The sequence below is a fragment of the Enhydra lutris genome, unplaced genomic scaffold (genome assembly GCF_002288905.1).
Source record: "Enhydra lutris kenyoni isolate GAN:26980312 unplaced genomic scaffold, ASM228890v2 scaffoldscaffold13, whole genome shotgun sequence".
Taxonomy (NCBI): Eukaryota; Metazoa; Chordata; class Mammalia; order Carnivora; family Mustelidae; genus Enhydra; species Enhydra lutris.
The window spans coordinates 38,180,441-38,202,995 of record NW_019154097.1 but is presented as its reverse complement, the minus strand read 5'-3'; the positions used below and the strand labels follow the sequence as shown (position 1 = coordinate 38,202,995).

Below are 22,555 nucleotides of genomic sequence, written 5' to 3'. Positions count from 1 at the left end.
TCCTTCACCCCTGCGCTGCTCCCCTCTCCAGCCCGGAACCAGTGGCTTTTATGAGCGTCCCACAGGCCTGCACACATGGGGCACGTCGGCCGGGATGCTGAGCTCTGGCTCCCGTGCCTGATGCTCAGACCAGCTGCTCCGAGCCCGCCGGGCCAGCCGGAACCCTCCTTGGCTCTGTTCAGCCCTTCTCTTGGTTCTCCTGCCAGGGAACGGAGTTGATGTTTTCCATTTCCTCAAGTTCACCAACATTTGTTTGTCCTAAGGCTCCTTGACTTCCCTTTCTCAGGACTCTCGGACGTGCCTCGCCTGCCTGGCCGCCCGGGGACCGGGGTGGACGTGGCGGCCAGGTGGTTCCCAGGCAGGGTCCAGGCCCCTCGCCCTCCTTGCTCAGAAGGCAGCGTGGGCCAATCCAGGCAGTTCGAGACCCGCACACGGCCTTGGCTTCTTTGTGGAGGGGAGAGGGGCACGCAGGCTTTGGGGGTGGCCCCGGGTCCTGGAGGGATGGTCCAGCTTCCGAGGGGAGGGCATGAGAAAGGACGTGTGGAAGTGGAGGTAGGGGGCCTGGCTGGGTGCGTGGTGAGTGGGCGGCCGTTCTGCCCCGGGCCCTGCCCCACCTGTGCCCCTGCCTTGTGCTGGGTGTTGGCCGCCCAGGGGTGGGGATGGGGGCGCAGCCACGTCTCCTGCTTCTCTGCTGAGTGCCCTGCCCTGGGCGGTGCTGGTCTCCGCGCTGAAATCTGAGGACATGGTGGCGGGACGTCGCCGTCAGCCTACGGTCAGTGGTGGAGTTGGGGGTTACCCAGACCTCACGGGATACCCGTGGTGCCTCTTGTCTACACCACGGCAGACTGTCATGACGTATGGGGGTCCTGGTGGGCATGTGACCCTGGAGTTCCCGGACCGGGTGGCTATACTGTAAGGCCCAGGGTCTTGCCAGGGGCTTGCCGGGGCCTCACCACCTGCCGCAGAACCCGAGCTGGGTCAGGGTGGGAGAGGCCGGCCTTGTCCCACAAGCCCGAGGGCTGGAGGGACACACAGGGACCCAGTGACAGCGTTCATGTTGCCCTTTGTCAGCTTAGATAGGACCCGGCAACATCCAGGCTCCCCTCCGTGGGCGGGGCAGGGTCACCCAGGGGTGGTTCCCTGCAGTGTATGGGCTGCCTCCCACCAGCACCTCTGGTGTGGGCTGCAGGGACCTGTGGGAAGACCGACTATCAGCGTGGGGCTCCCCGGCTTATCAGGAACTGCCCCGACACGTGCCGGCTTATGAGAAACACTGCTTTGTGGAGACAAGGCCAGATGGGACCCTTCCTGGGACTAGAGGGGCCAAGGAGGAAGTGGGCCCTGGAGAGGTGCCTTAAGCCCGTTCTGCAGGTGACTGGACCCCATCTGCTGGACACACATCTGTGGGGCCCTGGGGTCTTCCTCACCTACAGGCTCACAAAGGACGCATCCTGTGGGGCACACGGGAGCCAGGGTTTGAACCACAGCTGTCTGAAGGCAGAGCTCACCGGTCGCTCTGGATGGTCCTCTCTGATGCGTGGGGCCGGGCTTGGGAAGGACTCCAGAGTGGGCTGCATTGGCTGGGAAGGGTGGGATCGGACCCCAGATCACCTAGTGCAATTGCCCCTTTTAGGGCTGAGAGAAAGCTGGCCCAGAGCAGCCGAGTGACGGGCCAAGGTCCCTGGCCAGCGCGTGGCTGGGCTGGTGCCCCGCCTGACTTCCAGTCAGGCTGAGCTGGCACTGGGTGCGCAGCCCGAACTGGGTGCCCCTCACCTGCGTCCCCACCACCCCCAGGCGGCTCCGGTGTGGTGCGCACCCCCAGCTGGCGGTGTTTTTAGGACCCACTCGGCTCTTCATACTGATAGGCGAATCCTTCGCAGGAGGCCCTGCGTCTTGTCTGAATCCAGGACAGGAGTTCGACTGTGTGAGCCGTCCGCAGACGTGGATTCCCGGCCCCTTTGCCGTGGGGAGCTGCGGGGCGTGCGCCTGTGTGGCATGCGGGGAGCTGAGCCTGTGCCACGCTCATGCACCGTGGGGCTCGGTCGGGGCATCCCGGGTCCCCGCGAGCTCCTGGGTTCTGGCTAGTGGAGCTCACTAGGGCACAGGGCTGCCCGGGCCTGGTCTTGGAGGCTGCCGGCCCACGCGACCTCTGGGCCTCCACTCTTGCCCACAGCCAACGTGTCCTGCCCGCGGACAAAGCCCTGGGCCACAGCCTTTCTGGAATCCTAATTGTGACCCCACCCCAGCAACCCCAGATGGAGAGTCTAGTAATTGTGGTTCTTGGGCTCTCTCTGTGGACCTACAAGTACCAGTTTGGAAGGGCAGATTGATGGATGGGCGTGAAATTGCCACTTGAGAGGGTCCGGGCCGAGCTATAAATAGGGCAGCCGGTCCCCGGAGGGTAGAACCCTTTTGGGCTGAGGGTGTCGCAGACCAGCATTGCAGCGTTGTGCTCGAGGGCAGGACGGCACAGCTGCTGAGCCGGGCCTGGCAGACAAATGACCTTCCCTCCTGTCAGGCCGAGCGGCCCCGGCTCTGATAAGCAGTGGCCCGGCCATCACTGTCACATTTTTGATGACCTTTCTCACCAAGCCGGATTAACACACTGATTAATGATTACTGATTAATGCAGCTCTTTTCCTGTTAATGTCCATCCCTTCCCGCTCGTCTCCAGACACCCACTCCCGCTCCAGGGAGAGAACTGTGTGTCCTGGGGTGTCCTGGGACGGAAGCTGACAGGGCGAGCCCCCCCCCCCATATCAGGGCACATGGTCCCAGGACAGGCCACAGTGGGGCTTTGGGGTGGTTGTCTCAGGAAGGCCACTGTGGCGTCAGACGGGACTGACCGCTGGCACCGCTGGAAAAGCCTGCGCCTGGGGCAGGCTCAGCAAACCGCGGCCCACGGGCCAGAGCCAGCTGCTGCTCATGCGTGCTCCCCGGGCCGCAGGTGGTTCCACGTGCAGCTGGTCAGTTCAAAGGAGGAGACGAGGACTGTTTTCGGACACATAAAAATTCTATGAAATTCAGATTTCAAGGTCCATGAATAAAGTTTTGCCTGGACACAGTCCTACCCGTCATTAGTTATGACCTGTGACTGTTCCCGCCACGCCTACAGAGCTGTGTGGTTGTGCAGATTTTCGTGCAATGCCAAAAGTGTTTACCGTGTAACGCTTCATGGAAGAAGTTCCTGGCGTTTCTAGATCACGGGTCTGAAGCTGTAGGGGCTGCGCGCCCATGAGCACCTGCCAGTCCCTCTCCCCGGAGAGCGCCCTGGGTGTGGGCACACACGCGGGCACACAGCTGGGGGGTTCTGTGAGCTGCTGGAAAGGGCAGCCAAGGACTCACCCCAAGTCCGGGGATACCAGTGGCTCTTCATGGAAGGCCCCCGCCCCCCAGGGACATGTGACAATGTCTGGAGAGGCTGTGCTTTGCCTCCAGTGGGAGCTGCGGGTGTCTGGTGGGTGGATCCGGGGATAAATGCTCCGTCCCTCCAGGGTGCAGGGCGGCCTGCGACGGAGTCATCTGGGCCCCGTGTGGGCAGCAGGAGGCTGGGAACCGGCTGTCGAGAAGTCTGCTTCCACTCTGTGCAGGAGTCGGGCCAGACCTGCGTCCGGGGACGCGGCCGGAACAGAGCGTGGGGTGACGGGGACCCAACCCTGCTGGGGGCTGACCCTGCCAGGGCCGCTGGCTCAGGAACTCCCAGGCTGCGGAGGCACACGCTGCACCCGCACCCCTGACCCCGCCGCGGGATTTCTGCTCAGTCTGGTCCCCATCCGGCTCCGGCGCGCTGGGCCCCGTGCTCGACCCTGGGGAGCAGGGCTGAGGAAGAAGGCTGGCTTGTGCTTCTGGTTCGCTTTGATGCGGCTGGGGGACAACAGTCATACCGCTGCGGGCAGATGTGGCCCTTCGTGGTTCACAGCCCGCGGCCACCGTCACTTCCTGTGCCCTCCCGCCCTCAAAACACTGATGCCCCCACACCGCCCCGGGTGGCCTTGTCCACTCCTCCTTCTTCGGGGGCCTTCTGTGCCTCCGGCCTGGCGTCCATTCGGCGAGGCCTTTCTTCCTGGGCAAGCGTCTTCCCCCCTCCCCCCACCCCTGCCCTTCCTTCCCTTCTCCCTCCCTCCTTCCTCTCCGTCCATCGCTCTCTGTCCTTCCTCCCTCCCTCCCTCCCCTTCCCCCCTCCATTCTTCCCTGTCCTTCCTCCTTCACTGCCCTCTCTCCTTCCCTGTCCTCCCTCTCCCTCCCTTTCCCTCCTTCCCCTTCCCTCCCTCTTCCCCTCCCTGACTGGCTTCTTCCCTCTTCTCCCCTCCTGGCCTCCATCCTTCCCCCTCCCCCTCTTCTCCCTCCCTCCCTCTCCCTCCTCACTCCCTCCCTCTCCTTCCTCTCTCCCTCCCTCTCCCCACTCACTCCCTTCTTCCCTCTTCCTCCCTCCCTCCCCTCCGGGTCCTCCTTCCCCTTTTCCCTCACGTCCTTCCTCCCCTTCCCTTCCCTCCTTCCCTTTTTCCTCCCTCGGTCTCTCTCCTTCCCTCCTTCTTTTCCTCCTCCCCCCCGCCCACATCTCCTTCCAGAACTACTTCAGCCTCCCGCGGACACACACCACTTCTCCAGCTTCTCAGATGGAGCTTCTTGGGGTGCACAGCAGTGAGCTGCAGACTGAGCCCCTCAAAGGCAGGGCCTGTGCTCTGTGCCACTTTGCAGCCACGGTGCCCAGCCCCGGAGCCAGCCCAGGCTGCTGTTCCGCAGCCCTCTGATAGCTGAGTGGGAGCCCGGAGCCATCTGACAGCGTCCGGGGCATGTGGTCGTGGGAGAGAGGCTGGCTGTGGACGGGGACCACCGCGAGCTCCGGTGACCGAGGACGCTTCCTTGGCCGTGGCCGGCCAGCTGCAGGAGGAAGGCCAGGGCTGCCCTGCTGGCAGGGCCAGCTGTGGACATTCAGAGCCCTGCCCTGGGTCGCGCTGATGAATTTTCCGGAACTCAAACGAATCGCGAGCAGACTCTACAAACTCTGAATGGACAGAAATAAGCATTGGTTGTGCAGGGACCAACGGCCTGATGCGGGCCAGACTGCATGAGTCGTTTTCAAGAAACTGGTTTTTGGCTCCCTTGCCAGTTCTCTGTGTTTGAAAGTCATTTCCATTAAAACATTCTGGAGGGTTGAGGCTATTTTTCAGTAGACAGGGCTCACGCTGAGCTCCATGGCAATTACCGTGTTTCGGAGCCACTGGTTTTAACATGGAAATGACTACGTCTGTGTTGCTGTGAGCCCGAAGTGTGCCACGGCCATCCAGGGGGCTGGAGCCCCTCACTCCGCAGACGAAGCCATAGAGGTGCACGTGGAAGATGGCCGAGCCTTTGGGGCCAGCCCTCATCAGTTGATGTGAGCATCCGTGAGGGAGATCTTGGAGCCAGAGCTCCCGGGACAGGGGTGCGGTGCGCCGAGGCCGCGGGTGTCTGTTGCTCATTGTATCCCTCATCAGATTTACCCACAGCTTCTTAAACACTCGAATACTGGCTTTAGGATTTGGGCCCCGCTGAGCGGGATCTCCAGGGGTGGAACAAGGGCTCTGCATTTTAAGGCCGTGTCCTGGCTTGTGGGCCCGTTGGGGCTCTGGACCTACACTGTCCAAAGTCCAGTAGAACTCCGCGCACGGGTGGGAAGCTCCCGTGTCTGCACTGCATCCCTGGTGGCCACCAGCCGCCCGCGGCCATCGGGCGCTTGACGTGGGACTCTTGCGACCGAGGGCTGGACTTGAGATTGTCTTTGGTTTTAATGCATTTTAAACGGACGTCTCAGCAGCCGCGCGTCACCTGTGGCCCTAATGTCATGCCCCGCCACGGGGGGTGGGGGTGGGGGGGCTGCAGCTCTGGTTCACTTTTGGGCATTCAGACGTCTCTCAGAGCTTCTTTTCTCAGAACTGGTGGAGGGGGCAGTGGTGGTAAAAAACAAAGCCAAACCCTATTAAAAAAATGGGACCAAAATTTTAGCCAGCCGTCTGCTCTACCTCCCTTCATGTCTCTGCACAAAGGAACCGTCAGCTTTCCGGAAGCCTCTAGAATACTTCAGAAATGCTCCAGCAGCAGCTACGCAGTCTCAGGAGGGCCAACACCCCCCAAGCCTGCTTTCTGGCATTCTGCTCAACGGACTCCAAATTCATCCTGTTTACATCTGAATGAGGCTCTCACAGGCCAGGGTTCACCTGCCTCAAGACCTGTATGGCACCCTCTATGGCCTTTTGTCCCCGGCTGGGCCTGCCCGTGGGCTGGAGTGGGTGACAGGGCCTGTGACTTCCCCACACTCTGGCCTTCGGGAAGAGTCTGTCCCAGCAGGGAATGGGAGCTGTCCCAGCGCCTCCAGAACGGGGGTGGGTGTGGGGTATCCAGGCCCAGCTGCTCAGTGCCCAGAGTGACAAGGACCTTCCTGCCCATTGACTCATGCCGCCTGGAGGGTACAGCAGACGGGGCAGAGTCTCTCTGGAGCAGGCAGCCTCAACCCCAAAAGGAGGAGGAAAAGTAGGTCAGCCACTGGAATTAGGCAATGAGCTGACCCCACAGGCCCTTCTGCCCCCGAGGCTGATGCTTTCTTAAAGAGACACGGCAGCCACTCAAACTCACAACTCCGTGTGCATTGGAACGGAAGCCTGCCCGTGTTCCCTGACCCTGGCTCAAGCCTAAAAGGGGCCCCGGCACAGAGACAACTAGTTCGGGTGCCCCAAGTGGCAAGGGCATGGGGAGCGAGGGTAATGACAGAGACAGGACGATGGCTGTGGAGCCGGGGAGGCTGGTCCAAATCCCAGACCACACGCTTCTTCCCTTCCCTAAGCCTTGGGTTTCGTTCATGAGGCAGAGGTGACAGCTGCCACGTTCTAGGCTTGTTGGAAGAATAAAACGGGATTTCGTGTCTCGAGTACCTCCACAGACGCCCAGTTCCTGGGCAGTGTGCCCTGACTTGGGTGTCTGGGAGGCAGCTGTTCATTCTCCATGAGAACACAGTCCCGCCCGGCGGCTGGGAGCCCCAGGCTTAGGGGTGCACGGCACTGAGAGGGGCCTCCACATGTCGTCTTTGCTCCTCCTCTGAGTTTCTGGAGAAGGACACAAGGCAAGTTGTGTTGAAGGCATCGTATCCAGTGTAAACAGCCGGAAACAGAAGGAGACTTTGCATGCCCTGGACGACACCTATCACTTTTGTTTTCTGTGACATTAACTGAAGGTTGATCTGCAGACAAGGCATCACTGTCCCCTCCGAAGACCATCAACCCAGTTTAAAATCCACTGTTGTTTTAATGTGTTGGAAAAGTGGACAAAACAAAACAACATGCTTTGTATCTAGGCTGTCCAGTGGCTGGTCTGAATGGAAGCTCATAGTTTGCAAACACAGCCCCAGACCCCACAGGGACAGGCGCCAGCGAGCCTTACGGTGCCTGGTACCTCAGTCAAGGACGGTAACACGGAATCCACCTCCGAGGCTGTTTGCTGAGGACCTCAGGTGATGGCCTCAGACATAGCCCAGCTTCGTGGTTCCCCAGCTTGATGCAAATAAAGGGCGTATCGGTCTACACACATTGACTTCCCACCGACGCGGGTGGCCATGCGGGATGGGGTGGGCACGCCCGGCGGGAGAGCACAGGAGGGATCCGCGCCCAGCGAACGGATCTCTGGAACTAGGCTGGGTTTGGAGAGGCTCAGAGCAGGAGATCCCCGGGAGGGTCTGCAGCTCTGACATGCACGTGGAATGAAAGGAAGACGTTTCCCCTAAATGTCCGCCCAGGGTTGCTTCTATGCCCCTTGGGCGCACATGGAAGAACTTCTTTTCCAGGGGACGGTCCTTTAAATATCTGAAGACAGTTGTTTAGAAAAGACAGCTCCTTAGGAAAGCAGATGGCCTCCCCAGAGGAAATCTGGGCTTTTAAAATGGATAAGGGGAAGAGCCTGCCTCCCGTCCTCCCCTGAGGGCTAGAGAGGTCCCTGAAAGCTTCTGGGGAAAGATGGTGGCCACCTCCTGGGCCTCCAGGAAGTAGACCAAGGTCAGGTGCCCGTTTAGGGGCACTGGCAAATGGTGATTGCCCAAGCCTTTAAGGAGAAAGACCCAGATCTGTACCGTCTGCCAATTTCCGTGGTGTAAAGACTCCCACATTTTCGGAAGTGCATTTTACGAAGCCAGCTGCGAGCCTGGACACGCCAGCGCCAGCCCAACGTGGAGCCTCTCCTCACATATGTGGCAGGTAAACGGACCTCGGGATAGACCGTCAGGGTCAAGATTAGATTCTCCAGGGTCTGTAGAAGTGAAAGAGAGGGGCCGTCCACTGGATCGTGGGGAAGGGGCTCCTACCAGCTCTGAGGTTATAAGCGGTGCCTGCCCTCCCGGGTGTCTGAGGTGCCCCCGCCGGCCAGCTGGCCAGCTCAGAAACAGACCCGCCGCCGGGGGCCTTCCTGTTTGACTCCCACACCCCGGCCAAAGCCTGCTTGACATTAGCCGATGCGGGACCCACCGCGAGCGTGCGTTTTATCTCACGAGATCCTCGCGACGGTCCTCGGACGGTCCAGTTTTAGGGATGAGGCAGAGAGAGGTGAAGTGTCCCGGCTGGGGTGTCCGTGGGGCTCCCAGGAAGCACTTATGTTCCTGGGCTTCTCTCTCCCCAGTTGGGGAAGTGGGTCAGCCTGTGTCCCCCGGGGGCAGGGCAGCCAGGGGCCACGGTGAGGGGCAATGCCCACTGCACAGAGCTCTTGGGCAGAGGAGCCGGGGGCCAGGGCAGAGGCCCGAGGTACCGTCCCCAGCCTCCCTCCACCCCCTCCACAGAGTTCCCAGCTGTCCTGCCTGGGGGGGCGGGGGAGGGAGCCGTAGTGGAGACCGAGGGAGGGGACAAGTCTGCAACCAGGGGGGTGTCCTGGTTCCCATTAAAACAAATCTCCTTGTTGACTAAAATAAAGGGGCCCGAATCGACCCAGCGTTTGCCCGCGGCCCCATTGCTTTTGTTCTCCCGCAAGGAGCCAGATCCCAGGTTCCAAACTGGCGTGGACCCTCGAGCTTCAGAGGGGAAATTCCTAAGCGGGCAGCGGCTTTGGCGGGGTTCCCTGGTGGATGAACGTGCCCCCCGGGGCAGCAGCCGGAGAGGCCAGGCCCAGGGTCTCATTAGTGGCTCACACACTCTGTTTCGTTTTCCTTGGCGCAGAGTCCGGACTTTCCTTAGCGGAGAGGTGGGACGTGTAGGCCAGGGGGACGGTCGCGGCGAGCTGGGGCTGCAGAACCAGCCTTCTCGGAGCTCCAGCACCACCGGTGGCCGTTGGGCTCACGGTGCCAGGCACTCGCGAGGGTGGACCCCGTGGCAGCCCCAGCTCGGGGAGCATTCAGCTGGTCTCTCGGATGTTCAAGCTTTGGGGTTGTGGGGGACCTCCCTGCCCAGGGTGTCTGTGTCCCACGGTGGCCACAGCAGAGCGCTGCAGGCCCTAGAGATCCGTTCTCTTTGCCGTTGGCCCCTCCGGCCCCTCCCCGCTCCTGGGAGTCCCGGCGGTGTCCCTGGGCTGTGGTGGCATCTTCCAGCCTCTGCCTCCATGGTCACACAGCCTCCCCCTTTCTCCCAGTGCCTCCCTGCCATGCAGCTCTGACAGGACACTTGTCATTGGACGTAGGGTCACCCGATGCCTCCCTGAGCTCACCCTCTCCTCCTCCCAGACGCTGCACATTTAGGGTGGTGCAGGCCCAGTGCCTTCTCCCATATCCACCCCATTGGCCAAGTGGGGGGACAGCTGCCCTCCCTTGGCCAATGGGGAGGACGTGGAATCACTGGGCCATGTCAGTGAAAGGGCCTGGACACAAGGCACACCTGTCACCTGGTACCCTCACTTCCCCAGACCCTGTCCAGGTACCCCATGCTCTGGGCCTGCCCACCTGGCCCAGCGGCCCCGGGAGGCTAGTATGCTGGTGGGCCACGGCTCCTGTAACAAATGACCACACAGAGTCAAGTTCTTCCCGTTCTGGGGGTCCCCAGCCCAAGATCAAGGGGTCTGCGGGCCTGTGTTCCTGGCCGAGGCTGCAGTGCAGGGTCCTTCCTGGTCTCCTCAGCTTCTGCTGGCCCAGATGTCCCGTGGCTTGGGGCTCGTGGCAGAGTCTCTTCAGTCTCTGCCTGAGCCATCCTGTCATCTTGACTTTTGTTTGTCTGTTTTGAATCCCACCCCCCGTCTTCCTCTTCTGAGGACACTTCTGTGGCATTTAGGGCCCCATTTAGGGCCCCGCTGGCCAAACCAAGATGATCTCCTTATCTCAGGGCCCTTAACTCAAGCACATCTGTGTAGACCCTTTTCCCAAATAAGGTCACATTGTAGGTTCTGGGGATTAGGACTTGGAACTGTCTTTGGGAACCACTGTCAGCCTCACACGGCCAGACGGACCTGGGATCCCCGTTAGCTCTGAACCCCTGCCCCTGCCTTCCCGGCGGCAGGCTGGATCTGATCTGTGCTGGTTTTGCGGGAAGGCGCCATGCGCAGAGCGTGCATCCTGGGGTGGGCGGGCCTGGACTGGGACCTTGGTTCCTCCACTGACTGACCCGACGGCGCTGGACACCCATTTCCAAAAATGCTCTGAGCTTGAATTCTGACCCACATGTGACGTGATGCACATCCTCGCACAGGCCCGGCTCACGGGCTCGGCTCAGAGGTTCTGGGGAGCAAAGGAGCTTGATTTCTGGGTTGGGTCCAGTTTGGGAGGCTCATTCAAATTTCTATATTCCCTTTTACTTCCTCTTATGGAAGAAAATTTAATGCGGGAGCTATTTCCATTAAAAACATTGATTTAATACTAAAAATGAAAACAAATAAAACTAGGCCCTACTGGAAAAAACAACAATCTCAGACGGTGTTTGGCACGCCTGGACAATGTGCCGTCGCACGCAGGCCTCCACCAGGCTCCCTCGTCCTCTTGCCAGCTCAAGCCCGCTGCTGGGGACGTCCCCTGCTCTCAGGACATGGGAAGTACAGGAGGTTTTTGGCATGGGCACTGGGCCGCACAGCAGGTGCCACTGACCCCTTGTCCCACACCGTGGCTGGCTCCCGTGTCTTCTCGGGCTCACCAGTGGGGATGACTGGATAGCTCTAGGGCTATGGTGGGTTGATGGTGGCCCCTGGACATGGGACCTTGTTTTGTTTTGTTTAAAGATTTTGTTTATGAGAGAGAGACAGAGAGAGAGAAGCAAGAGAGAAAACACAAACCAGTGGGAGAGGCAGAGGGAGAAGCAGGTTTCCTGCTGAGCAGAAGCCTGAGGCAGGATTCGATCCCAGGACCCTGGGATCACGACCCAAGCCAAAGGCAGACGCTCAACGAACTGAACCACTCAGGCGCCCCAGAACCTTGTTTAAAGACATGAGGGGCCGAGGTCCGAGTCAGCCCCGCACGCCCAGAAGGCCCTCTGCTCGGGGCTTCACGGACACCTACCTCCAAAGGGAGGTCATGGGCCGGGGAAGGTCGCCGGTGCGACCACAGGCATCTAGAAATGCTATTTGCATCTGGGGAACGGCCCGCTGACCACCGGGCAGCTCTCTCCACCTGATACTTTTTCACAAGAGTTAACTGAAGAGATGCTCCCAAGGGACATTTTTTCCTGGGCTGCAAACCCAGCTTTTATCTATAGAACGTTCTCCGGGAGGGTAGGAAGCCCAGCCAGTCACGCCTGGAAGACACGTCTCTTCATCCCGCTGTCTGAGCGCTTGCACATTCTCTCTCTGTGTCTGGAGTCTTACCGCGCGTCCACCACGGGCTGTTTCGCCTGGAATTTCTGTTATTCGGCGAAGTTTACTTGGCCCCTGATGGGAACATCGAGGTTCAGACACACCAGGCCGTCGCGAGCAGGACACGGACACGAAGCCCAGCGAGGGGCCGGCCCCAGCGGGTTCACCCGCCGCGGCGTGGCTGGCCCGTGCCGGCCGCTTACGCTGCCCTGTTCCGGGGCTCCACAGCGATGGGGATGGGGCGGCCCCCGGCCGCGGAGAGCCTGCTTCCCAGGCTCGGCCGGTCCCGAAGCTCCGACGAAAGCTCTGGCCTCCTTCCCGCAGGTTGCGCCCTTGGTCTGAACGATGGCGGCCCGTGACCGGGGCTGGTCTGCTCTGGTAGCCTGGCGGTCGTGGCGCCTGGGTCCTGGGTGTGAGCTCTGGGGGCAGACGGCTCCCAGACCCCGCAGGGCTCCGGGGCGGGGGTGATGGGCGTGGGGAGGGGCCTTCCCTTCTCAGAGCTGCGCGAGTTTCACCGTGCTTGGGGGAGAGCGCCGTGGGGAAGCCAGCTGAGTAAACCCGTGGGGTCCGGGGCAACGAGGGCCCGAGCTCGAGAGCCCGAGTCCCTGAGCCGGCTCTTCCCGCACAGCCCACTGCGCCGTCTGGTCGCCCAGCACGTCGGACGGTGAGCTGGGCCGGGCCGGGACGCCACCCTGCCCTCCACTGACCTGCTGGAGCCGCGAGGCCGCGTGGCCTTCCGGCCGGCTCCCGCCCACGACGCCTGGGTGCCCCTGCTCGCCCGCGGACGGTCACGCAGATGGCGACGTGTTCCTCCGCACGCCCTGAGCCTCTCGATCTGGGGCTCCTGAAGCAGGCCAGGGGTCCTGGATCCCGCGAAGGGTAGGGAGGGAGAGAGGAGGCTCTGAGGACTCAGGAGCCTTCACAGCAGGCGGCCGTGCCTCAGCCTGGGTGCTACCCCTCCCCCCCCAGCGTCACATACTAGACGCTCCACCCCGTGGGCCAAACGAGCGAGACTAGGGGCAGGGCTGGACCAGCAGCCAGGGTGAGATGCCAACGGAGGTCCCTCCTGCTGGACGTGGTCCCACCCGGACCTCCGTGGGCGTCAGAATGCCCGTATTGTCCCGGAAACACAGTGCCCTGGATTTCTCCAGAAGGCCCACAGACGGGGACTGCCACGGTCGTGTGTGCCGAACGTGCTCCTCCGTTCCTGTGCTGAATCTCGGGCCCCAGCGCCTCCGAGGTGGCTCTGGTGACAAGTCCTCTAAAGAGGTGATGAAAGTTAAAAAAAAAAGTCGTCTTCATTTTCGGGTGACCTCATTCAGTACGACTCGCTGTCCTTCTGGGAAGAGTTCCGACACTGACAAGCAAGGACGGAGGGCGGGGACAGCGAGAGGGGGAGGCCACCTGCACTCCCAGAGAGGCCTGCAAGAACTAGCGACACCTTCGTTCAGGACTTCCTGCCCCAGGACCGTCAGACACTGGCTTGCCCTGTTTATGCCCCGTCCCCGCCGACTGCTGGCCGGGGGAGCCTGGCCCGGGCCTGCTGTTGGGCCCACCCAGCCCTCTCCCTGCCCTCTTCCACTGACTCCTCGTGGAATGAGGAACGTGTTGACAATGGCGTGACAAAGGACATGCTGTGTCCTTGGTCTTTAAAGTGGTGACCTTGGCTAGTAATTGTTCAGAGGTTACCCTAGGATTAATAGAACCAGCCCCCCGTGTGGAGGGAGCCCCTGCTGTGGGCAGAGCGTGGCCCAGCGTGCTGAGCACCCCGGCTGCACAATTCTGGGGAGAACTCACTTGTGGCTGCCACTGGGGCCCCAGCCCGGGCGGTGGCTCCCAGCCTGGGACACCACCTGCAGGGGTGGGATACGGGTGTGCACATCCTCCTTGGGCAGCCGCAGGGAACTCGCCCCAAGGCTACCCCCCACTGTGGGTGGTGGTGGGCGCAGCCCCAGCCACTCACCCTGGGTGCCCCCCAGACGCCCTGGGCCCGCCTCGGTGCCCCAGCAAACTCTGATCTCTTGGAGGGAAAGCAGATACTTGGGCTCCAACCCTGTATCTGAGGGCCCCGAAGCTCCCGCCTGCAGAGGGGAAGGAAAGAAGGAACCGGCTGCCTTGGAGGTTCCTCTGGGAATGGGCCAGCCATTTCCCAGCCAGGCAATGACTCTGAGAGGCTGAGTGGCCCCTTAAGATGGGAGGCGGGGGTCTGAAACCGCCCCAGGGTGGGGGGCGGGAGACAAGGCACGGTGCTCACATGGAGAGCCACAACTCCTCTGCTCACAGTGTGTGAGAAGGGCTCCCAGCAGCGGGAGGGCGAGCCGGGCGCTTAGATCCCTGCTGCAAAACTCGGGTCACACCTGGACTGCCCCGCTGTCCCCCGGGCACTGTGGGACACATACTGTGACAGTGGCCGGGGTGCACAGAGCCCTGGATGGTGGCGAGTCCCTCCCATGACTAGAAGCACAGGTGCCGGGGTGGGCGGGAGCAGAAACTGGCGTTAACTACAGAAGATGCAGGGAGGACACGTGCAGACGGGGGGGCCGCTCCCGGCACAGGTGGATGACAGACTGTCTGGGCACCCCCAGGCCCATGCTGAAAGGACCCTGGTGTCTCGCTCACCACAGACTCTCTAGAGCCAAGAGCTAAATGAAGTTTTCACTGGCTCTTCATTTTAATCAGTCGCGGGAGGGCCGGGGTGGGGGCTGGGGGGATGCTGGGCTTGGGGTCACAGAATGTCACTGTTGTGTGAATCTGGGTGAGGTGATCAACGTGTTTCGGGCCCGAAGGGCAATTGGTGTGAGAAATCTGGCTCCAGCACAGATGAGCTGGCATTTTGGGTGAGTCCCTGACCCTGCTGCGGCCCCTGTAGGGTTGCTGACTGCCTCACCGTGCTCACCGGCGTTCAAGCTGTGATCCAGACAGTCAGGTTCTCCTGCGGTCCCAGGATAGTGGGTCAGGCCGCCCAGTTTGGGGCCTTTTCTTTGACTTTACTGGTGGGATGGAAACTTGCCTCCTGACCTACCTCTAGGCTTGGATGGAGAGGAAACCCACCTTTGTCAACTTGGCCAAGACATCGTGCTCCTTGATCTCCAGAGATAGGACAGGATGCATCTGTCTTGTCTCCTCAAGGCTGTGAGCTGCAAACCTTCTTGTCCCTGCAGAGAGGGAGGCTGGGTGGGTGCCTGATGGGCCCTCTGAGTGTCCAGGAGGGACTGCCCTGTGTCCTTGGGGGAAACGCTGGAACCCCCAAGTCTGTAGTGTTTCCCAGTAGCCAGGCCACTGACCTATGTCAGCACCCCAGGTCAAGGAGGGAGGCTGGCCTTCCCACTGGTGGGGGGCAGGCTAGGACCCAGACAGGGCTGGGGGCTGGCGGCTCGGGAGTGTTAGGTGGAAGGTCTCATTAAGTTGCATAAAAGGACCAGCTCTAGCGTTACCAACACACACACACACACACACACACACACACACACACACACCCCTCCCTCATACATAAACACATGCGTGCACACAGCTCACACACACACTCTTCCCCTAATCATGTGTATGATTTACACAGGTTGCAAAAAAACCAAAAACACAAAAAACCCCCAAAGAATGATAAAAACCGGAAAGAACAGTCGCTTTACTTAGTGTGTCTCGCGCACCTCTGTATGCTCTGTGGGCACATGGGAGGGCACACGGGGTAGACGGGGAACCAGCCAGTAATCTGGCAGCCGCCACCCACCACCCACCACCCACCTCAAGAAGCAACATGTGGCCGTCCCAGCCCAGTTAACTTTCCCCCGAATGGTGGGGACTAAGGGCATTTGGGGAGTGCCCCACCAGTCTGGAGATGTAACTGGAGACAGGGAGACGGGCCCCAGCCCTGTCCCAGCACCCAGGCGGGAAAACTGTTGGCTGAGGGGAGTGGGGGTGGACGCCTCAGTGGGGCGGACAAAACTTTTGATTCGCCTTCACACCTTCTCTTTCTAAGAACCAGCTCGGCAGCCCTCCCAGAAGGGAGGCTTTCTGGGCCTGGGGGGCCGATGGAAGGGGCAGCCTGCTGCTCCAGGGACACCTCCCCAAGGCTTAAAGAAGTGAGGGGAGGCGCCCCACAGCGGTCCCCAGGGCAGCAGGTCCTGACCCCTACTCCTTTGCCTGCTGTCACCTCCCCAAGGGGCATCTTCTCTGGTTGCCTTGTGGCAGAGGGGTCACCAGGGACGAGGCAGAAGTGAGGAGGCGAGTGGGGGGTGGCCTGCCAACTGCCCCTGATTAAGATCCCAGAGGCGCAACCTCCAAGCTCCTTCCGGGACCCTTGGGAAGTCAGACCCTAACTTGGGCTCCCGCGCCCAGTCTGCAGGGAGGGGGAAGGTGCAGGGCGGGGCCTCTGGGCGGGTAGACGAGATGGCCACAGTCTTGGGCACCCCGATCTGGCAGGATTAGACGTTCAGTCTCCGCCCAGAAGACGAGCTCGGAACTCCTCCACGTAAAAGAAAAAGTTGGGCCGCGCTGCAACTTTTTTTCTTTTTTAACCCAAAGTGATCAAACCCGGGGTCCCGCCCAGTGTAGCTCCTGGGGGTGGGCCAGGTGCGGGCACCCGGGCGGGAGGGGTCGGGGGCCCGGCTGGGCCGCGGGGCGCGTCCGCGCGCACTCGCGGGGCGACGGCGCCGGCGCCGCCCCCGCCCCGCGCCCGCGCGGGCCCCGGGCCAGCCTTCCTCGCCGCGACTCGCCCGCTGGCCCCACCCCCGCGCCCGCGGCGCCCAGTGGGAGGCGGGGGCCGGCCCGGCCGAGCGCGGCGCCGCGCTCTGATTTGCTGCGGGCGCGGGGGATCGACAGCCTCGGCGGGTGCCTTCCCGGCGCGAGGGAGGGAGGCGAAGGGGGGAAAAGCGCACGGCGCCCAAGGCGAGGTCGGCACTCCCGGTCCCCGCGGCTGGCGCACGACCTCGCTCGAGCGGAGCGCCCACGGGGAGCGGGTCGCGGGGCGGCGGCGGCGAGGAGGCGGCGAGAAGGAGTCGGAGGAGGCGAGGAGGCGCGGGCTGCGAGCCGAGTGGGGTCCCGGCCGCCCCGGGGCCAAGGTCGACCCCCGCCCGTGGGCGAGCGCGCCAGCCGGCCCCGGCCCGAAGCCGCCGCCACAAAGAGAACGCGGGCGCCGGCTCCCCATGACTTCCTGAAGCGCGCGGTCCCCGCCGAGTCCGCTCCTTCCCGGGCCGTGCCCCGTGCCCCCGCGTGTCCCCGCGCGCCGCGACCCGCGCCCCGCCGGCATGGACGTCCACACCCGCTGGAAAGCGCGCAGCCCGCCGCGCCCGGGCGCCCCGCTGCTGTCCCCGCCGCCGTCGCCGCTGCTGCTGCTGCTGCTGCTGCTGCTGTGGGCGCCGCCTCCGAGCCGCGCAGGTAAGGGCCGGGCGCGGGGGCGGCTGTCATCGTGGCCCCGCCGGCCTTCCTGGCGCTGTCCCCGGGCTCGGGAGGGCGCGGGCCGCCTCCCCGAAGGCCGGCTGTGAGCGCGGGGGACGGAGACGCGTCAGCGCGGTGCCCCGCGCGCCCAAGGGCCGGCCGGGGGGGCTGTCGCGCGCGCCGGGGCACGACCCCGCGTCGGAGCGGCCAGAGGGGCTGTCCACGAGGCCGGCAAACTTTGTCCCGAAACTTAGCTTCTCCCGCAGCACTCGCGCGCGGCTGCCCAACTTCCTCTCCTGAAAACGGGGAAGGGTCGCCCCCTAGAGTCACAGCCCGTCCATTCAGGCCGGGCTGCCGGGCGAGGGGACACTGGTCGCTGGTGGGGGGATCCCAGAGGCTTGAGCCCGCAAGCCCTGCCCTTCTCCCCCAGGCACACGCCAGGCCCGGTGTCTGCTCTCCTCTGAGTCTTGCCATCCTGGCCACTAGGTGCCCCTCCGTCCCGGGAGCCGGGAGGCTGGTAGACCAGCCCTGCTCCTAATCCCAGCACCCCCCCCAAACCTCCTGACCCCCTGGGAGGCAGGTTGGTCTTTTTTTGTGTGTGTGATGGTGAAGGTCGGGCAGAGTGGTTCAGATGGTGCCCAGATGGGGCACTCCTCCTGCCAGAGGTCTCACGTGGAGGGAGCCCTCTCCCTTGGGGAGTCTTACAGCTCCCCACTCCCTCCCACTCAGCCTCCCTATGGGACAGTGGATTCTAAGCATCACCTTGGTGATAACCTGTGCAGTGGGTCTTCACACAGCCTCAGACACCAGCAGCCCCAGAACCCCCCCCCTCCAGTCCCCATTAATGGGTGGGGAGACAAGGCTTGGGGCTGCTGGTGCGAGGTCAGGAAAAGTGAGGGGCGCAGGGGTGGGGCAGTGGGCTCAGCTGCCCCAGCTGGCGGGAGGGAGGGCTCTGCTGCCGCCCCCTTCTCTCCTCCGCTTTGTAATTTGAAACCATGTGGGAAGAATCACTTTCCATGTTCCGCTTGCCAATTAAGATACTCTCTCCCTTTTTCCTGGCATGTTGAACGTGTGGTGGGCCAAAGGCTATGAGCAGGAGTCAGTGTGTCCCGCCAACATGGGGCTGGGGGAGACACGGGGTGCCGAGCCTAGCTCTGGGGACCTGCTGTCTTAAACCCGGGAAGCCAGTAACCTGCCCAAGATCCTGGACTGACTCTGCGGATCAGCTGAAGGTGGAGGACAGTCGTGGTCTCCAGGACAGTGGCCTGCAGTGCACTGGGGGATGTGGTCAGGGGGCACCGGGTGTTAACGGTGTCCTGCTCCCCGAGGGCGCGGGCAGCCCCTTGGAAGCAGAGGCGTGGCAGAGGGGCCGAGAACTTGCACAGTTGGCTTTGGTCAGAACGGCAGTTGGAAAGCATGTGAAAAAGTCACCTTTCTGAGCAGGTTCCCGACCTGTCCCCACTTCCCAGGGTGGGATGGGTTTTGAAGTCTGGGGCAGGGCAGCGCAGGGGTCCCGTGTGGGCGGCCAGGCACCCCAGATGCGGGAGGCGGGAGCCTGTTCTTCTCTCCATTTTGGGACTCGCCAGATGTTTTCCGAGTTTTCCCTGAACATGGCTCTTTTTTCCTACCTTCTCCTTGGCCAAGTGTGTGAAGGAATGAAAAGTAAGATTGCATTTGGGGCCGGTTAACGTTGTAAGGCGCGAGGGAGAGTATGTGAAATGAAACATGACCCCAATATTTGGAAATTGAGGTCATCTCCTCAGCCCGGCATTGGGCGGCTCTGGTCACGTGACTGCTTCTCGAAGTAATTTTGTGGGCAGGGTTGTCCAAGTTTTGCGGGGCTTGACAGATGCGAAATGGTTAAATTCCCTCTGACTCAATCAACTTGGCTGGAGAGACACCCTTTTCCATCCTTCCCCCTCGCCCGCCTCCCCAGAAGAGAACAGGCAGGGGGAGGAGCTCCGGAGTCCTCCTTGCCCTCATCGGGGTCCAGATTTCAGTGACAGGAGGGGCTGCGGCAGCGGTCACTGCCCAGCCCAGCGGTGTGACCACCCGGCAGGGCCGCAGGCAGGAGTGTCTTCCTGGGGCTGGAGCCCAGAGGGCCTTCTCCTGTGATGTTGCTCCAGGGCCCTTTCTGGGGTGCTGGCCAGAGCCTGCCCCGTTACCCCACCCTTCAGATATTTCTGGACGGCCACCACGGCCACGCCCTTAGCCCAGCACAGCTGATGCCTGCCCGCCCCGCCCCTGCCTTCTGGCCCTCTGGCCCTGCCTCCTCCCTGGATCTTAGACACGGCTTGGGTGGAGCCGAGGGGGGCGGGGAGCAGATGCCCACTGCCCCCTGCCCCCCACTTAATAACAGGACAGCAGAGGCCAGACTAGCGGTGAGCCCCGAGAGTCTGGGTTGAGTCACCAACACCCCTGAGGCACCCTGGCTGAGCCCGCGGGCCGCATTTAAGGAGCAAAGCAGGGTCCCTGCCCCTGCAGACCCTGGGCCCTGGTCACCTTGGTCATGGATGTGCTGACCCCTGCCTGGCCGTGTCATCTCACTGGACCCTCACACAGGCCTGCAGGCTGAGGGACCCCAGATTCTGGGTCTGTCTGGCCAGTGCTTCTGACATGGCCACACCTCAGTGCCTCAGACTTAGGGGGGGACGGTGGGGGGCACCTCTTCACCTCCATTTATCAGCTCTCCCTGGGAGAGGCCTGGTGACCCAAGCAGTGTGGGGAGGTCCTGCCCCCTGTGGCCCCAGGGTGAGGGCCGTGTTGCTTTTGCTCCCCCCCCCCCTCCCCTTCTTCCTTCCTTCCTTCTCTCTCCTCTCTTCCCTCCCTCCCTCCCTCTCCTCTTCCTCCCTCCACTCCTTCCTTCCTTCTTTCCTCCCTCCCTCCACCCCTTCTTTCCTATCTTCTTCCCTCCCTCCCTCGCTCCCTCCCCCCTCCACCTACCCCCCCCTTCCCTTCTTCTCCCTCCTCCCCCCTTCCCCCTCCTTCCTTTTTCACTGGAATGCCTTCCAGAGGGACCAGATGGGTTGCAGTCTCCACTCTCCCATTCCTTTGCTTTAACTGGCCCTTCACTCATCCTCAAGACCTGGCTGGACCCTGAGGGCCTTCCACGCAGGCTGACCCGGAGGGATATGGGAGGGCAGAGGTGAAGGGGGCGGAGCTCCTCACTGCTGGAGCTCTAAGTCTTCTGGGCAGGGGCACAGGGCTTTGTTCCACTCTTCATTTTTGTGCCAAGTGTCACGTGTCCCCTTACTTGGTCTGGGAGGCCGGCCCTACTGGGGAGATCTGGGGAAGCTTCCTGGAGGAGGTGATGCCGAACTTGGTCTTTCCTGCCCTCTTCTTCCCCTTCCTTAGCAGGTGCCCTCCTCCACCTCTGGCTTTACTCTCGTCTGCCCCTCCTTCTCCTCCTTCTCGGCAGGACATTCCAAACTCTGCTCTGGTGTTCGTGTTCTCTGGGGCTGCTTCCCTTGGCTGGAAAGCCCCTCATTAACTCTGTTGGCAGGGCGCCCCCAGCTCCGCTTGTCCTGGGAGGGCTGTGCTTCAGAAGTGGCTGCAGTGAGAAAGAGGGGGTCTCTGTGGGGTGGGGGGGATGGACGGAGACCTGGGAGCTTCCTTAACCCTCTCTGCACCTGCATGCGAGGCCGGTGCCCTGAGTGGCTGGGTGAGTTCTGCAGACAAACGGACAGCCTCGGTGTCAGCCTGCGGTGAGGGGGTGGCTTCTGGCCATGACTTTGGGTTCTTGTGCTGGGGGACAGGCAGTTAGGTGTGGGAGGGGGTATCTGATGGCTGAACCCCAGGGGCGGCATGGACAGTTGTGGAGTTTCGCTTCTGAGACCCGCTTGGGGTGGCTGGTCTGGGCCAGTCACCCTGCCTCATCTTTCCTATCTGGAAAATGGGCCGCATTGCTTTGAGGGGTGGCCGTGAGGACTGCCCGCTGTCGCGTGAGCCCCGCGTAAGGGAGGACATGCCATGGCTGCTGTTTGGGTGGCATTTCTGCACGAGGAACCGAGCAAGCGAGCGCGCTGTGACCCCCGCCCCCCATCCCAGAAGTAGCCTGGCAGAGGGAGGTGTGGCTGTCCAAGGAGGCCCCATTCCCAGAGGCTTCTGTCACCCCCAGGCTGCGTCAGTGTGCGCCCCTCATCGGCTCCACGTCGCCTCCTGGTTCATTTGCACGAGTTGCCTGGGACATGCTTGACAAGCCCCTTGGGCCCATGTGTGTGTTTCTGGGTGTACGTGTCGGGCACGTGCTCATGCGTGACATGCTGATTTGTGTGAATCCACATGTCTGTGTGTTCTGTCTCTGCGTATGCCTGTGTCTCGTGGTCTCCCGAGGACCTTCTGTGTTTGGGCATCCCGGGGCAAGGTGACATTGACCTCCCTACCATGGGTGCCCCCTCAGCCCCACCAGATGGGAGACTCGGAGATGAACCGCGGCCCCGGAGCCTGCTGGGGAGCCACGAGGTGGGGGTCCTGCAAGGTTCTGCTGGGCCCCCCCCCCTTTGATGAGATGCTTTTATTCCCAGGAGGGCGGCGATGAGGTGCTGCAGTTTCTCTCCTCCCGTATGTGGGTCCCCCCGCAGAAGGCACTCTGGTGTCTGCACTCTGCCAAATGTCCCTTTTAAGATCTCTGGCCTGGCTTGGCTCGCGGGGATCCTGAGATCCTGAAGGCGGAGCCGGCTTTGTCTCTTCTCGCGGGCACACCTGCAGGGCTGGGGGCACAGCATGGGGAACCCCATGGGTGATGCTCAGGGCAGCCACACCCCAGCTCCACTCCTACCAACTGGGCGTTTAGCACCCCTGTGCCTCAGTTTCCCTATTTTTAAGAAGAGGGTGACAGTCCTAAGTCCTGCAGGGTTCTTTGTGGGGGTTCGGTGCATAACATGTGCAGAGCACGGAGTGAGCCCAGTTATCACCGTGAGTCCTTCCCAGACCCCGAGGCCGCCCGAGGCAGTGGGTGTGGGGTCCTTCTTGCTGGCTGGCTGTGCGACCGAGTCCCTCTCTCTCCCGTGGACGGTCACACTAGCGCCTCCCTCGTGGGAGAAACAGAAGAAGTGGTGACACAGGAAATGTCCCCTGTTTATTAGGCTGCTCGCCGGGACATCCATGGTGCTGAGGCCAAGGGGCGGAGGTAGCTCCTCTTCCTCCTCCGGCCACCCCCACTTTGCAAGGAGGAGTTGGGTCCAGAGATGGGAACGGACCTGCCCACATCCCCCCTGCGGGACTCTGGTCTTCCGCCTCCGTGACGTGACCATGAGTGACGGCAGGTGCCCTGGACATGTTCACGCTGGGGGGCGCGCAGGTGGGGACTTTGCCGGCTCAGATGCTGCTCGGTGCTGGCGCTGTCCCAGGTGGCTGGAAGGCTGTTCATGGGACGAAGGAATGCTCGACGGGCTGTGCGGGGGTGTGTGGCTGTGAGTGTGTGTGTGGCTGTGAGGGTGTGTGTGGCTGTGAGGGGGTGTGTGTGACTGTG

General features: G+C 62.2%; 1 protein-coding gene across 4 annotated transcripts in view; it reads left to right on the top strand.

Moving 5' to 3' along the window:
- Window positions 1–16,815: 16,815 nt before the first annotated feature.
- LOC111145660 (collagen type V alpha 1 chain) overlaps window positions 16,816–22,555 on the top strand; it is a 142,383-nt gene continuing 136,643 nt past the window's right edge. For all 4 annotated transcript variants that reach the window (XM_022500738.1, XM_022500735.1, XM_022500734.1 and 1 more), the window contains exon 1: window positions 16,816–17,085. In XM_022500738.1, the coding sequence (XP_022356446.1) occupies window positions 16,956–17,085 (130 nt within the window). In that variant the 5' untranslated portion in view covers window positions 16,816–16,955. The remainder of the gene's footprint in view (window positions 17,086–22,555) is intronic.